The sequence below is a fragment of the Polypterus senegalus genome, chromosome 15 (genome assembly GCF_016835505.1).
Source record: "Polypterus senegalus isolate Bchr_013 chromosome 15, ASM1683550v1, whole genome shotgun sequence".
Taxonomy (NCBI): Eukaryota; Metazoa; Chordata; class Cladistia; order Polypteriformes; family Polypteridae; genus Polypterus; species Polypterus senegalus.
This window is the reverse complement of record NC_053168.1, coordinates 60,070,085-60,084,744: the sequence shown is the minus strand read 5'-3', so window position 1 is coordinate 60,084,744 and position 14,660 is coordinate 60,070,085. Positions and strand designations below refer to the sequence as shown.

At 37.2% G+C, this 14,660-nt stretch overlaps 1 protein-coding gene across 3 annotated transcripts in view; it reads right to left on the bottom strand.

Annotated features, from left to right (window-relative positions):
- etv1 (ETS variant transcription factor 1) overlaps positions 1 to 14,660 on the bottom strand; it is an 88,323-nt gene that overhangs the window by 29,479 nt on the left and 44,184 nt on the right. For all 3 annotated transcript variants that reach the window (XM_039736334.1, XM_039736335.1, XM_039736336.1), the window contains 3 exons: positions 3,286 to 3,415; positions 1,345 to 1,533; positions 79 to 326 (listed from right to left, as the gene is read on the bottom strand). In XM_039736334.1, coding sequence (XP_039592268.1) covers positions 79 to 326; positions 1,345 to 1,533; positions 3,286 to 3,415 — 567 coding nt within the window. The remainder of the gene's footprint in view (positions 1 to 78; positions 327 to 1,344; positions 1,534 to 3,285; positions 3,416 to 14,660) is intronic.

Sequence of the window (14,660 nt, the reverse complement as noted above, 5' to 3'; positions counted from 1 at the left end):
TTAGTCAGCAATAAAGGCTGATGTTTGCTGAAATATTAAATATAAGTACACAAATGTTATTATCAAGAAATTACAAACCTGAATCATATGTGAAATCCCTTGGCTCCTGTTTGATGATCATTGAAGGTGGATAGGTCGGATTTGCTGATCCACTAACCATGGCTGCATGCTCATACACAGGATCAGGAAACTCCTGTTTGAAGCTCTGTGGTGGAAAAGGGATGCTAGGCTCAGACATCTGCCTGTGGTACATTGGTCTGCCATCTCTGGGCATTGCAGGGGGAGTGGGGAATGAATGGCATGGTTCCGACAACTGGCGGCGAAATCTGAAACAATTAAATAGATACACATGTAGTATTTATAATATGAAGTTTTCAGAAAAAAAGAACATTTCAGTTAAAAAGTCTATAACTTCAAATAACCCACAGATGTAAAAGTGCTTGAAAATGGATAGTATGATGCTAATCATGCTAGTAAAGATAGTATTTTGCCAAAAATTCTAAAGGAAACTTAAAGGTTAACAAGTAGTTTTTTTCAGTTAATGTGTTCAGTTTAATTTGCCCTTATATTTCTGCAACAAATCCTTGGGTACCAGTCTTAGTCTTTGCTTTATTATCTTTCTTTTTAATATTGATCTGCTTTTATTTTTTTCCTTTTTGGGTTTTCTCCAGTGATAAATGTAAAGTTTTCGAGAATATAATGTGACCTTTATATTGTTGCATTCATTCACCAGATAATGCATTTTGATAGTTTATGAATTAACTTTAACTATTATTTGTTTATCTATCTACACAAATTAATTCTTTATAACTAATTTTACTTGTATATGTAATCCCAGTTATTGCTCCGATTAACTACTAAATGATACCACAGGAGGCCCTATGAATCTTATTTCCTGTGCGCATGAAAATAAAGGCCTTATAATAATAATAATCTTCTTCTTCTTTTGGCTGCTCCCGTTAGGGGTTGCCACAGTGGATCATCTTTTTCCGTATCTTTCTATCCTCTGCATCTTGTTCTGTTAAACCCATCACCTGCATGTCCTCTCTCACCACATCCATAAACCTTCTCTCTGGCCTTCCTCTTTTTCTCTTCCCTGGCAGCTCTATCCTTAGCATCCTTCTCCCAATATACTCAGAATCTTCTCTCTGCACATGTCCAAACAAACGCCTTATAATAATAATAATAATAATAATATCTACAGCAAAATTAGTAGTAGGCTACACAGCTCCAGAATTTCAGGATCAAGACTCAAATTAGGCTCTGCCTGTGTGGAGTTTACGTATTTCCCCACTGTGTCTACATGGGTTCTGCTCCAGATAATCCTGTCTTTACCTGACTCACCTGTGGTCCATCTGGAAAGAATTATCAGGCATTTGCTGTGATGGCTGAAGATGTGGAGGGTAAGTACGATCTGATTTTGGAGTAGGTGGCGGGTTTGAAGTAGCATGGTGGAGTGGGGACACTGGAGTGCTGGATGATGTGGGAGGACTAGAAGGCTTCATTCCAATTTGCAATTTCTGATCATAGGCACTGAAACATATAAATAAGGAAGGTAAGATTTACAGACTGACCATTACACTTGAAAACAATTATATGCATGCACCACTAAACACGGGTGCAAAAACTGAGCAAAATCTAAACTTAAAACCAATTATCTGACACTTTGAACTATATATTAGCATTTGAATACACATCAAATGCCATTTTAAGCTTTTATACCACGCAACAAAAATATTTTTAATTCACTCAGTCAAGGGAGGCACAGTGGTCAGTGCTGCAGCCTAAAAAATCTGAGGACCCAGGCTTCTTTCTCACTGCATTCCCTGCCTGTGTACAGTGTGTACATTCATATCTTTGTGGTTTATATCATGTACTGCAGTTTCCTCCCACATCCACACACATATATTAGGATAATGTGTGTCTAAACTGGCCCCATATGAATGAGCGTGAGTGTGTTTGTGTGTGTGTAATAATAACCTATGATTGTCTGACATTCCTTTCAGGGCTGGTTTGTGCTTTTGTTACCCTGTAATACAGTAATGATGTTCAGAAATCAGATGGATTTTTCCTCAAGTAAAATATGCTTTCAAATTATGAACTGCATTATTAATGTCCCGTTTAAGTTAACACAATGATGTACAGGTGTTGTTGTTGCCTTATATGTTTAAATGATTGTCTTACTAAGCTACATAAGAAATAAATAATACATCAAATCTCCTTGCTTTAAACAAAAAGGTGGGCACTGAATGCCAAAGACCAGGTTATTGACCTAGTGTAATACAAACAAGATAATAACCTGGAAACAATCGAAAAAGTTTTTGTTGCTTAGAAACATAATGGCAGTGTGCAAAATACGTGCTGGGGGCTAGATCAGACTGTGATTATTTATACATTACCAGGTACTCAAAGGATATTTCATAAGATGTCTAATTTTAACATTTACCACAAACAGATAGCTTGAAAAGGGACAGCAACACATTGTGAAACATTTCATAAAAATCATCAAATGCTTGATAAAATTAGTATCTGATACTATATACATGATAGTGCATTTATGTCTGGTTTCTAAAAACAAAAAAAAAATCACATCTGGTAAGGTTCTACTACAACAAATCCAAAGCTGGGTGTGAAACTTTAACTTGGCTCGCAGATGCTAAATATTGAATTAAATTATTTGAAGAACAAAGAGCGCTTGTATTAATTAAAGTTAAATTATGCCAACAGACCTCTAGTTTCACACACGGACACATAATGCTGATTCTGAAGGGAATTCAGCATGTGAAAATGTAGGCAAAAAAGTCTGAGATAAGGCTCTTTGTTTTCTCAAATCTGTAGTTCGCAATCTGGAGTTTGGGAAAACGTGGAGGAAAATGGAACAGATGCTTTTGAAGGCAGATGTTTAAGGGACAGAAGATGTGTAGAACAGCATGGTGCAAATGAGAAGCTGTACTTATTCTCTATCGGGTTTAACTAATTTATGGTGTTGGAAAAAGGTATATTATCATTATATCCTAATGTACTAAAAAAGAAATAATGCCTATTTAGTTGCTTATGCATAATTTGATAATTAAACACACTTAATGAGTAATTAAATGCAAGTGATTAGTACACAGAAATATATTTTGGTTAACAACTTTGTTTAGAAACCATGCACATTTAATAATAGACCTCTTGGATTTACATTAAATGAGTTAAAATGTTTGTTTTTATAGTAGAATTAGCATTAACTTTAAAAGACTACTTCCAGTTAATTGCTAGCAATGTACCCAGCATCATACTTACCTGACATTATACAGGCACTTTTCCCCATAACTGTATTTGTAAGGTTGCTCTTGGCTGCAGGTAGAGCTCAATTCTGAGCAAGGACTCTGGGGTTCCTTTTTGATTTTCAGAGGGAGACTGTGAAAGGCCACTGGACAAGAGAAAAATACAACACAATAAATTAATAACAAATGTCAGCTTTTTTATTTTTACATAAAAATGAATTTGAACAGCTCTTACACCATCATCATTGTTAAGAAAGAAAGTGAAAAAGAACGGTTTTATATTTAATCTTTACTGAAAAAGACATTTGAAAGCACAACATTAATCTAAGCAATATACTTAACTTCCCACATGGGCCCAGCTCATGTAAAAGGCTGTTAAGTACTAAATTACTCCTCCTCAAATCCCTATCATCTAGAGTCATGATCAACACTAATTGAATTACTTTTACTGAACATGGCTCCAGCTTGCTGCCTTCATTGTTCAGTATATTTTACCCTGTTAATATTTGCTATAGCACTCTGTGTGCTATGGAAGCATTGTTATAGAGAGAGAAAAATCTTTTTTGAATAAAAAGAACACAAAATCCTATACAAGACATTCTGAAACAAAAATTTGATTTTGTAACAGTGTGGTTAAAAAAAATTACACACCACACATTTGAAATTAGTTTTGCATTTTCTGATATACTGACTTATCTTGAGGCTTTCCACTAATGCTTATTAGTGTTTAAGAGTTTTTTAAAAGAAGGAAATGTACATGCATTTTTAAAAATACAAATAAAATATCCTTCCAAAAAGTATCCAATTCTGACTTTATTTATAAATATTCTTTTCCAACGGAGTAGGATCCCTTCTGGCCGTAAAGCGATTTAAACCAGCAACCTTCCAGATACCAGTAGCTTATATATCCTTAGCTTCTCTACCTGTGATAGGTACCAGCTTCCTGTCTCCCTGAACTAGATAACCTTGGGCAAGGTGCCACTCATTCACACACTCATTCATTTTATGTGTGCCAATCAGCCTACGCTGCACATCAAAAGGACGTGGACGGAAAACAATCAAAAAAAAAAATTCAGTCAGAAAATTATGAGCAAAATAAATTAATTGGGTAAAAAATAGCTATAACCATATGACATTACATCATGGAAGCATTTGCAATACTAAAACTTAAGTCATGTTCTGCTTTTAACTTGAGCACCTTATATTCTCAAACCATTGTATTGTCTTCTAGTGTATTCAATAAAGTCAAACTCAGGAAAAGCAAATATAAAATGATGACAACTTGCAGCCTGCACTGGAAGAAAGGCTGGATTAAGGACCCTACAGGCCCACAAGACATTGAAACTGAAAAGGCCTCTCCTTACCTTACCTTACTACCTCCACTAAAGAAACCCTCTATAGGCACAGGCATATACTCACAAATTCTGAATATCAAATATGTAAAAAATACATCAGGTACAGGGAATGAAGTACAAAAAGATCCAAAACTTTATACTAGTGAAATCCCATTATAGTAAATATCGAAGTAACAAAGTTTTCAGAATAACAAATACTTTCTGTTAGTCCGAATAAATGTTCATGCAACATCATGTTAAAGAGATATCATTTTAATGAATTATAAATTTCAGTATAACAGAAGCTTTTTTGAACAAAAATGGCCACCAAAGATAATACTACGATGCAAAAAATACTTAATGCCACGCCTTCACTTTTGCCAAGTTTTGCAATCCCTGCCACAGGTCGTCTCTTTCTAGTTAAAGCAAAAATAAAGTGACTGTCTGTTGAAAGAGTTTGAGTCTAGAACAGACTCGGTGAGAGTGTAGACGTCACATTATATACAGGGTACTTGTGTCGTGAGTGGATACTGTACTGTTCAAGTTTCATAGCGCTTCTGACAGTTTTCTTTCCGATCAACAAAAAAAGTGAGAAATGGTTTCAGTTTACACTGAAAGAAAAATGAACAATCCTGGAAAAAATTGATTTCGGAATGAAGAAAAATGATGTGCAGATAGCAATCGGAATCATGCCTTAAATGCAATCAACAATTCTGAAGGATTGAAAAAAATCAGACAAAGTTAAAAGATCAGGCATTGGGAACTGAAAAAAAGAATTAGAAGCACGTTTGCGTTTCTATAAAAAAAGTTACATGTAATGTCTCAATTTATTTCTGTATTCATACTTGTATTTCAATAAAAATAAAGTTATATCTTACATCTCATTTTCAAATAAAATATTTTTTGCAATTTGAGAAGTGTTGTTTTTGTTTTTATATACAGGTATTGTCAAGCTTGAAACACAGAGTTAGTTGCACGAGAGTCAGAAAGGTAGTTTCAGGTTTCTAAGGAAAATACACATACTTTATAACAATAACAACAATGTATTTTTGTATAGCCCAAAATCACACAAGGATTGCAGCAATGGGATTTAACAGGACCTGTTTTTTGACAGCCCCTGAGTCTTGACTTACTGAGGAGACAAAAAAAAAAAAACTCCTGAAAAAATCCTTGTATGGAAAAAAATGAAGGAAATCTTGGGAAAGAAAATTCAGAGCGAGACCCCTTTCCAGATAGACTGGGCATGCAATGGGTGTCAAAAAATTCCGTAACTACCATACAATACACAGAAAACAACAACAACATTTATTTATATAGCACATTTTCATACAAATAATGTAGCTCAAAGTGCTTGAACACAAGTAACCCTCAATACAGATCTAGATGGTCAATCTATCATTGCCACCTCAGAAATATAATACTATAGTACAATAGTAATAGTACAAGTACAAAGCAAAATGCAAGAATAGATTATTTCACATATGAGGGTTCAGGTTTGTTCAGAGTCCTAGAGACCTTGGCCAACAAACTGCAGCCATTCTACTGGCCATTCCACAGATGAGTTAGTGCTGGGCAGGCCTATTTGATGAAAGGACCCTTCTACCCGATTATTCCAGTGCTCCTTTATCAGAAATTACTTTTCCATGTTACTCTATGGAGAAGGCAGGTACAGTCTCAAGACTTCATTCAAAATAGGAGCTGTTGCTTCAGCACTCAAGCACACAAAATAGGAGCACCTTCAGATTAGAAGAACACCAGCAGCTCGGAATCACCGCAGTGGCAGACCAGGAGAGTGTGAGGAACAGCAGGTCAAAAAGAGTGAGTAAGAGATAGAGAGAGATTGGTTGGGACCATGTGCTGAAACAATGCATTGCCGCACACACCACAAGACAAACTCTCTCAGGATCCCATATTAGGACCTGAGTGCAGCCGTGCAAAGGTGACATCTTAGCACCACATTCATCTGAATGGAATGGAACAGTGAATTTTATTTTCCCCATATTCATAATAAAGAAATTTCCAATATAACAAAATATTTTTATGGTCCCATGAATTTCATTACAACGGGAATCCACATGAATCATTCAACTTCACATTCCTTTTTTGTTCATTTCTGCTCTGCAATGAATATAATAAACAAATAGATGGGTGCAATATCACATTGACAGGAAATAAACTTTCTTTCAATATTGCAATGAAGAAGTATCAATTTAACATTTTTAAAAGACCTATGACACTTTGTTTGGAAACCGTGATATGTAACTGAGTAAATTGGGGCCAAATGAAAAGACTGGAAAGGGAAACTCTCAGTAGGGTTTATCGTGGATTGGTTCTTCTTATCTCCTGTAGTAGCCTTGTTGTCTGCCACATTGCTGTTCATGTCATTGTTGGTGGCTAAGGACAACTGGAAAGCACATTTAAAGCTGCTTGAAACAGTCATATCAGCCCTCTGTGGTATAGTGGGTCCACAGCTCACTGAGTAAAGGCCATTTTTAAATAAATAATCGGCATGTTCGCGGCTTAGCGAGGAGTCGTTGGGCCATAGCGAGCCGCAGGGCGATCCATAGGGTGTGGGCGTTTCTCACCTAGTGCACAGGTGAGGAACTGCCCACATTCGTGATTGTCCCATGGCTAATAGTGCAACTGCTGTGGCCCTCATCATTTAAAATGAAGCGCAAGTCGGTTTTGGGGGGGAAAAAAAAAGAACGAGATAAGGAAAAGAAGACGGAGATTACAGGGAGCGAGGAAGCAGGCAGTGCGTGCATGTGGTGAGCGCGCGATTGAGGGCAGCTGTGAGGAAGCTGGGTGTAAGGCCGTCACCCGGGTGTTTGAGTGGATGTTGCTCCCGCTGAGCGACCATGTAGCGGGAGTGACCTGGTGAAAGCGATGAGCTGCAGAAGGCCGTGGAAAGGCAGCGGAAGTCGGAAGGCTTGGTGGTTGGAGTCCCCAATGTGTGCGTCCTGGCCATTGGGGAAATCAAGTCTCCGAGGCTGGGATGAGTGCCATACCGGAGCCAGGGATCGGGAGGTCTCCAGTCTCGTGAGTGAGTGAGAAAGGGCAGCCGCATAGTGAGAGTGGCTCCCCTGTTGCGAAGCCTGGACAGGGAGATGCAGGGGAGTCGCATGTTAAAAGAAGCACCGAGCTTGTTTGTTGTTTTTAAGACTGCTTCCTAAAGGAACATTTTAACCTCGGTTTTAAAGGATTGTGTTTTTTTATTCTAGTATTTTAACCTCCACGTTCTTTTAATGGATTATTTATTTAATGAAGAACTTTTGAATGGACTGCACTATTTATTTATGAACACTGTTTGTTTTGTTGGATTTTTAATAAAAGCACTTTTGCACTTTTTACCTTCCCCTTGCTGGAATTATTTGCCTCCACTGACTAGCTCACTCGGTAACATTATCGACGGTGTGGGGTTCAAGTGCTTCCAACAGCAATGGGAGTGTGGAGCCTAAACCTGCATCGTCACACCCTCTCTTAACAATATGTAAGGTTATTCTTTATAATGTTAATTGCATTATTTTTGGCTTTTTCAAATGATTATTATTATTAATAATATTAGTATTATAAAGTGTCAGATATTACTTTCAGCAAAACACAATCTTTTACTTTTATTTCTATTTTAATTCTTTTAATTACACCACTGGACTCTTGTTTTGAATGTCTGTCCATATGGACTTTTTTTTTTTTTGCTGCAGAGTAACATCAAAGTCCAACATCAGAGAAGTGAACTGTTAGACAGCTTTTCTCATCATGCCCATATCAGCCAGCTGGGACTCAGACTTTTCTTTAAAAAACTTTTTATTTAGGTTTGCTTAGATAAGTTTATATTCATGAGGATCAAATTGGTGTAACAAAGTGCACTGAATAGGAAATTGCTGTGATTGCTTGTACTGTTGGTGAAAACTTAGTCTTTCCCTGTTATTAGGTTGTTTTTTTCTCTTGCATTTGCAGACCCATTTGTGAGGATTGCCCTGGGGTGTTTACCCAAGTCACCATAATGATGTATCTGGCCATGCAATAAAGCATAAACAAAAAAATAATACAAAATATGATTTCCTAACAGTGTCTCCAAAGAAAAGTAATTCAGACCCTAATTTTATTTGTTTTTTTATTATTTTATTAAATCTATAAATCACAAGAGCGTGAAAACAAATACCACCACAACTGTACAGGTGATAATTAAGTTCAGTTATTTATAAGTTAAACATAACTAAGAATAACCATCAACGCATTTTCTTAACTTCAGGATTGGTTCCTGCCTTGCACCCTGTGTTGGCTGGGATTGGCTCCAGCAGACCCCCGTGACCCTGTGTTTGGATTCAGCGGGTTGGAAAATGGATGGATGGATGGATTCTGTGAGGTTTGAACTTATTCTTGTAGGAACTGGTACAAGCAAGGAACCAGTCTTGGATGGGATGCCCATCCTTAATAATGCAACACTCCCAGTTTGGAGTCACCATGTGATTTGACAGGCATGCTGTTGGAACATGGGAGCAATCAACAGTACATGGGAAAAGGACACGTTAACACAAGGATAATATGCAGCCTCCACACAGGTCCCCTCAACTCTGTCACAGCAATGCTAATCTAAACACCCAATCCCAGAGACCCCTGGCCAATATACATAATGTTGCCACACAGAACCAGCACCCTTTGTAGCCAACTTGAGAAACTGTTTAAAAAAGATTTTATGCATTCCATTTTCATTATTTTTTATGAAATATTATTTAAGTAAGAAAACCATAATCATTACATTTTACAAAAGCTTTAGTTAAATAACACATAAATAGAATCAAATAAAAGAATCCCTTTAGCTGAGTTCCATTGATGGTGTGAAAGACTAGGCGAAACTCAGAGATGAGAAAAAAAACCAACAAAGGCAAGCGTCTTCACTGCCAGTATTGCACATTAAAATTTTAAAAAGTCATTTTTTTTTTTCAGTCTCCTGTATTCTACTTATTAAAACACATGTAATAGGCAGCAAATACAAGATCATATCATAAACCTAGCAGGTGGATCTGAACAGAAAAAATGAATTATGATTTCATAGAGTAAAGATACTTTTTTATTCCAAAAGAAACACAAAAAACATCATAAGTAAATTATTTTATACACGACCTCTAAATGTAGCCAATGCTGATTATGAGTTGTGGCCCTTTTCATTTCTGTGATTGTGAAGCGTTCAGTGCATGTGAACATTAAAAACTGCACAAATCTTTCCACATATTGACAAATTCTACTGAAAAGAAAATAAAGCAGGTCGCGTTCCTTGGGAATGACCTAAGTAGTGAATGATCACTTGTTCTGACTCTAAAACCTCTCTTTACTTCTGCTGACAGGGAAAGATTCTGATATTTTTACCTTGTTTTTTTTCTTTACACGTCACAATGACTGACCTGTTATACTCTCAGTTGAAGTTTAAGCTTACATTCTATTAACCATGTGCAATCATTCATGAATTTGTTTCTTAATCGAACATGCTTAATTTTATTTCAAATTTTACAGCATATTTAGTCAATAAATTTGTTTTCAGCAATATCAATAAAAACATCAAAGAAAGTATAATGTGGGATGGCATAGTAGTTGGTACTGCCACCTCACAGATCCATCTTAATGAGTTCAAATTGCACTCCCAATTGTTGTCTATGTGGTTCATACATGCTCTTTTTGTCTCTGCATGTTTTTGTCCTCTGGGTACTCCAGTTTATCTCCCATATCCCCAAAGACAGGAAATAATTGGAGTTTCTAAATTGGTGCTGTGAAGTTGTGATGGGCTGACATTCTGTTCAGGGCTGATTTCAGCCTTACACCCAGTTCTGCCAAATGTGTGACCCTGACTTGAATTGAGCAGTTCTGAAAATGTTCTGTTATAAAGAAGATTTTAAATGACAGGAGTTATAATTAGGCTATGTAAAAATAAAATACGACATACAACAATGTGCACAATCTAATGCAACAAGTATGATGCAGTATTCGACAGACAGCAGTCAGACAATCAGTATGTACCTTATGTTCTTGACACCCCATCCTTAAGGATCCAAGTTTTGGATTTCATTCTAAGATGCGGTCTGCTAGACAATAGACATAGGGACAGTTTATGCCTGGGACAGTTAGAATCTTGTAATATGATGCAGTGTTAGAAATAATCTATACATCTGAAGGAAAATTAATTCCTCACATTTTTTGTACAGATTAAAATCTAATAAGTTGTGTCATCAAAATAGACTATGCAATAAAAAGAGGTAAAGGGTGTAACCTTTAACAATTTTGATGGCAAAGCTCAGTTTAATCTCCACAAAAAATGCAGTTCACCTCAAGTGCTTCTATCCCAGCGACCAAATGAAAAAAAACAAAAGACAGGTCACACCAGAAATGTCTTAGCACTAAATTTTGTGATAATCACCATCTTGAGTAACAACAACATTTATTTATATAGCACATTTTCATACAAATAATGTAGCTCAAGGTGCTTTACATGATGAAGAAAGAGGAAAAAAAGAGAAAGTAAGAATTAAAATAAGAGAACACTAATTAACATAGAATAAAAGTAAGGTCCGATGGCGAGGGAGAGCAGAAAAAACAAACAAAAAAAAAAACTCCAGATGGCAGGAGAAAAAAATTAAATCTGCAGGGGTTCCAGGCCATGAGACCACCCAGCCCCTTCTAGGCATTCTACCTAACATAAATAGTACATACATTTATTTCTAAACCTTGAACAAAGTAACTTTTACTTCTCATAGGATTGTGACCTTGGAATGGTGAAGGAGTGTATGCGCCTCTCTGATTCTAAGATCTATGTTCTTTGGGTATGTGCACTCCTGATGGGGTTACCACTGGCAACCTAGTCTAAGGAGAATTTGCAGGCAAAAAGGAATCCATTAATTACATTTATGATAAATAAATTAGGAAGAACTTCTGACAGAACAGGGATACCAGAACTTAATCTTGAAGTCAAGCTTTGGAGTAGAGTTGGACCATGTGCCCCACATAGCCAGATCAGTTTGGTATGAGAGTACCTTCGGACAGAGGTCAATGATTGACTATGTAATCTAATCTGAGGTCTATGCTCTGGACACTCAGGTGAACTGAGGTGCTGAGCTCACATTTGATTGTCATTTGGTGGTAAGCTGGCCCAGCTCAATGAAGTGCCCACTGTATAGACCTGGAAAAACCGAACAGGCAGTGAGGGTAGGCTGGAAAAAGCAAGTGGATACTGTTGAATATGCACACTTAAGGATGATCTTCTGGGGTCTGGTAAGGTAAGAGCAGCAGAATCTGAGTGGTAAAGTGACACAACGGTTGACTCTTTCTCCTTTTTTGTCTGTAGAATGGAGAAGAAATCATGGAAGGACCTCTGATGTCACTTCTGTTATGAGCCTGGAAGTCCTGCTCTTTCCATCCTGGCTATTTTAAAAAATGTCAAACCAGAAGTGCCCCTTTGACAGAAATGTCTTAAAGAGAAAAATTTATAAACAGGACACATGACATCCAGATTTTCCATTATTTTAGATTATTTTTCATTTAATTTATTAAATGGGGTTACCAAGGTGGTTCCCAACTCTTCACACCTTTGGAACTGTTCTTCCCGCATCTCTGTAGAGGTTATAGAAAAAAAAAGTTTGAAAGGATCATTTTCAAGACCTCAGTATTAAATGAAGCTGTCAAAGAGCTTTGGTCAGAATGATGGATACCAACAGTAAGCTATCAAGTTAGAGAAAATGTTTTTGACTGAGAGATACTGGTACACTAAAAAAGCCAGCAGCTATAACAGTGGCCAATGTTAAAGGTGGAGTTTGTTAAGACCGTAAAGAATGGCTTAAAGATAGCATTAAAGAGGGTCTGGTAAACCATTTAATAATTCAAGAAGGGTAGATGGTACTTCATATAGGCTGTTCTCAGCCAGGGAGGGGAATCATTGACCTCTACTGAGCATATTGTGAGATGGTGGAAGGAACACCTGCCTTCCTTGAAGAAGCCAGTGCCAGGAACACTGGATGGAGTTGAGTCCAATTCTATGCCTGAGATGGATGAGATCCAACCAGGAATGCTGAAATCACTGACATTTGAGGGGATGCTTGATCTAACATGCCTGTTCACTACTGCATGGTAGGTGAAGCAGTGCCTTAAGACAAACAGACTACAGTGGTGTTCTAATTACCTAGGGAACACACTCCTCAACATCCCAAAGTTGAAGTGGATACTGGGTACTAGAAGTGAGACAGTGTCCAATACCTGAACCTCAGATCATGAAGGATAAATGTGGATTCTGTTTTGGTTGTGGAAGAGAGGACCAACATTTTACCCTTATGCATAAGTATTTGTGAGGTCATGGGAATTTGCCAATCTACATTTGATTTTTTAATTTGGAAACACATTACAACCATGTAAATAGCAGTATGTTGTGGGATGTACTTAAATAGTATGGGTTCCGGATCCATACTCTGGAATGTCATGTGCCATTCAGTTCATATGTTTGGAGAAGAAGATCAGTTGCGTTTGTATACAAAAGTAGAGGCAGACAAATATAGGTGTTAGATTCCCCTAAGGGGTGAGCAGCTTCCTCAGGTGATTGAGTTCAACTATGCTGAAACTTGTTCACAAGTGATGGGAAGACAAGATTGTGAAATTGACCATTGAATCAGTACAGTGGCAGCTGTTTTTGGATTAATCTTTCAATTTAACAGTCAATTTACATCACTATTTTATTCCTATGGTTGCAAGCCATAAGTAGTGACTGAAAGAATGAGATTGCAAGTATAAACTGCTGAAATTTAGTACCTGAAAAAGATTTCTAGGTTCATTCTCCATAACATTGTAAAGAGTAAAGCGATACAGGAAAACTTCGGGGTAGAACTTCTCCAAATTGAATATATCCAGCTGAGTTGGATTAGGCTTGTAGTTAGAATGCTCCTTTGATGCCTCCCATGCAAGGCTCCATGGTTAGACTCTGGAAATGCTAGAATGATGATATAGTATGTCTCATCTGGCCTGACAGAATCTGGAAATTTTCTAGTCAGTGTTAGAAAAAGTTTCTGTGGATATGGTGTATTGGTCAGCTCAACCTACCCCATTGAGTTACTACTGTGGTCCTCATCAGGACTGAGAGAGCAAAAAAATGACAATTATGTAATTTATATATAATTTATCAATGTGTTTCAATTCTAATTCATTAATTTAATGATTCCAGCTTATTATAATGCAGGGTCCCAATGGACCATAGCCAATGTACTGTGCATGGTACAAATCTACTGTGTATGAGTAGATAGTTCATTACATTTTATTATACTTACTCACATAGTGTAAATTTAGAGTTACTAGTTAACCTAACCTATGCATCCGTAAGAAGTAGGAAAAATTGGAATACACAGAGGGAGCATGCAAAAACTACACTGGCTGTGTCTAGGCTGATATTTAAGTCAAAGTCTCAAAGATATAAAAACTCAGTGTTATCCAATGCCCCACCACTCTTCAACTTATTCAATCAGTTATATATTCACAGTATTTACTTTCGAAATCAGCAAATCTAGTTCAGAGTCATGGGGAGCCAGTTCCTACCCTAAAAGCATCAGGCACAAGTTATAAACGAGCCCTGGAAGGGACACCAGCCAATACGGTGATGCAGGGCTTAATTTAATAATAATAAATTGGCATGCTGTCCAGGGGTTGTTCCTGCCTTTTGCCTTATACCTTCTGGGATAGGCTCTAACTTCTCCACGGCTTTGGAGAATCGATGTATGGATGGCTGGATGGATGGACAGAAGAATCTAATTCATTGTATTTTTGCATAGCACTTATTGAAGTAGGTTAGCTTTATTATACACACTTACCGAGATCTGTGTTTTGGGGATCCATAGAGAAATAACTGGAGGCAACATCACTGTATAGCAGGCCTCCATAAATGCAGGCTTGCACACTTGCACTAGGAGCAACCTATTGATGCCAGCTGAACTGACTGAATGTGTGATCACTAAACAGACACCAACCATTAAGCAATTTGCAAATAAAAGACACCTCATCCTGGAGCTTTGTATGTAACTGAAGTGTACAATGA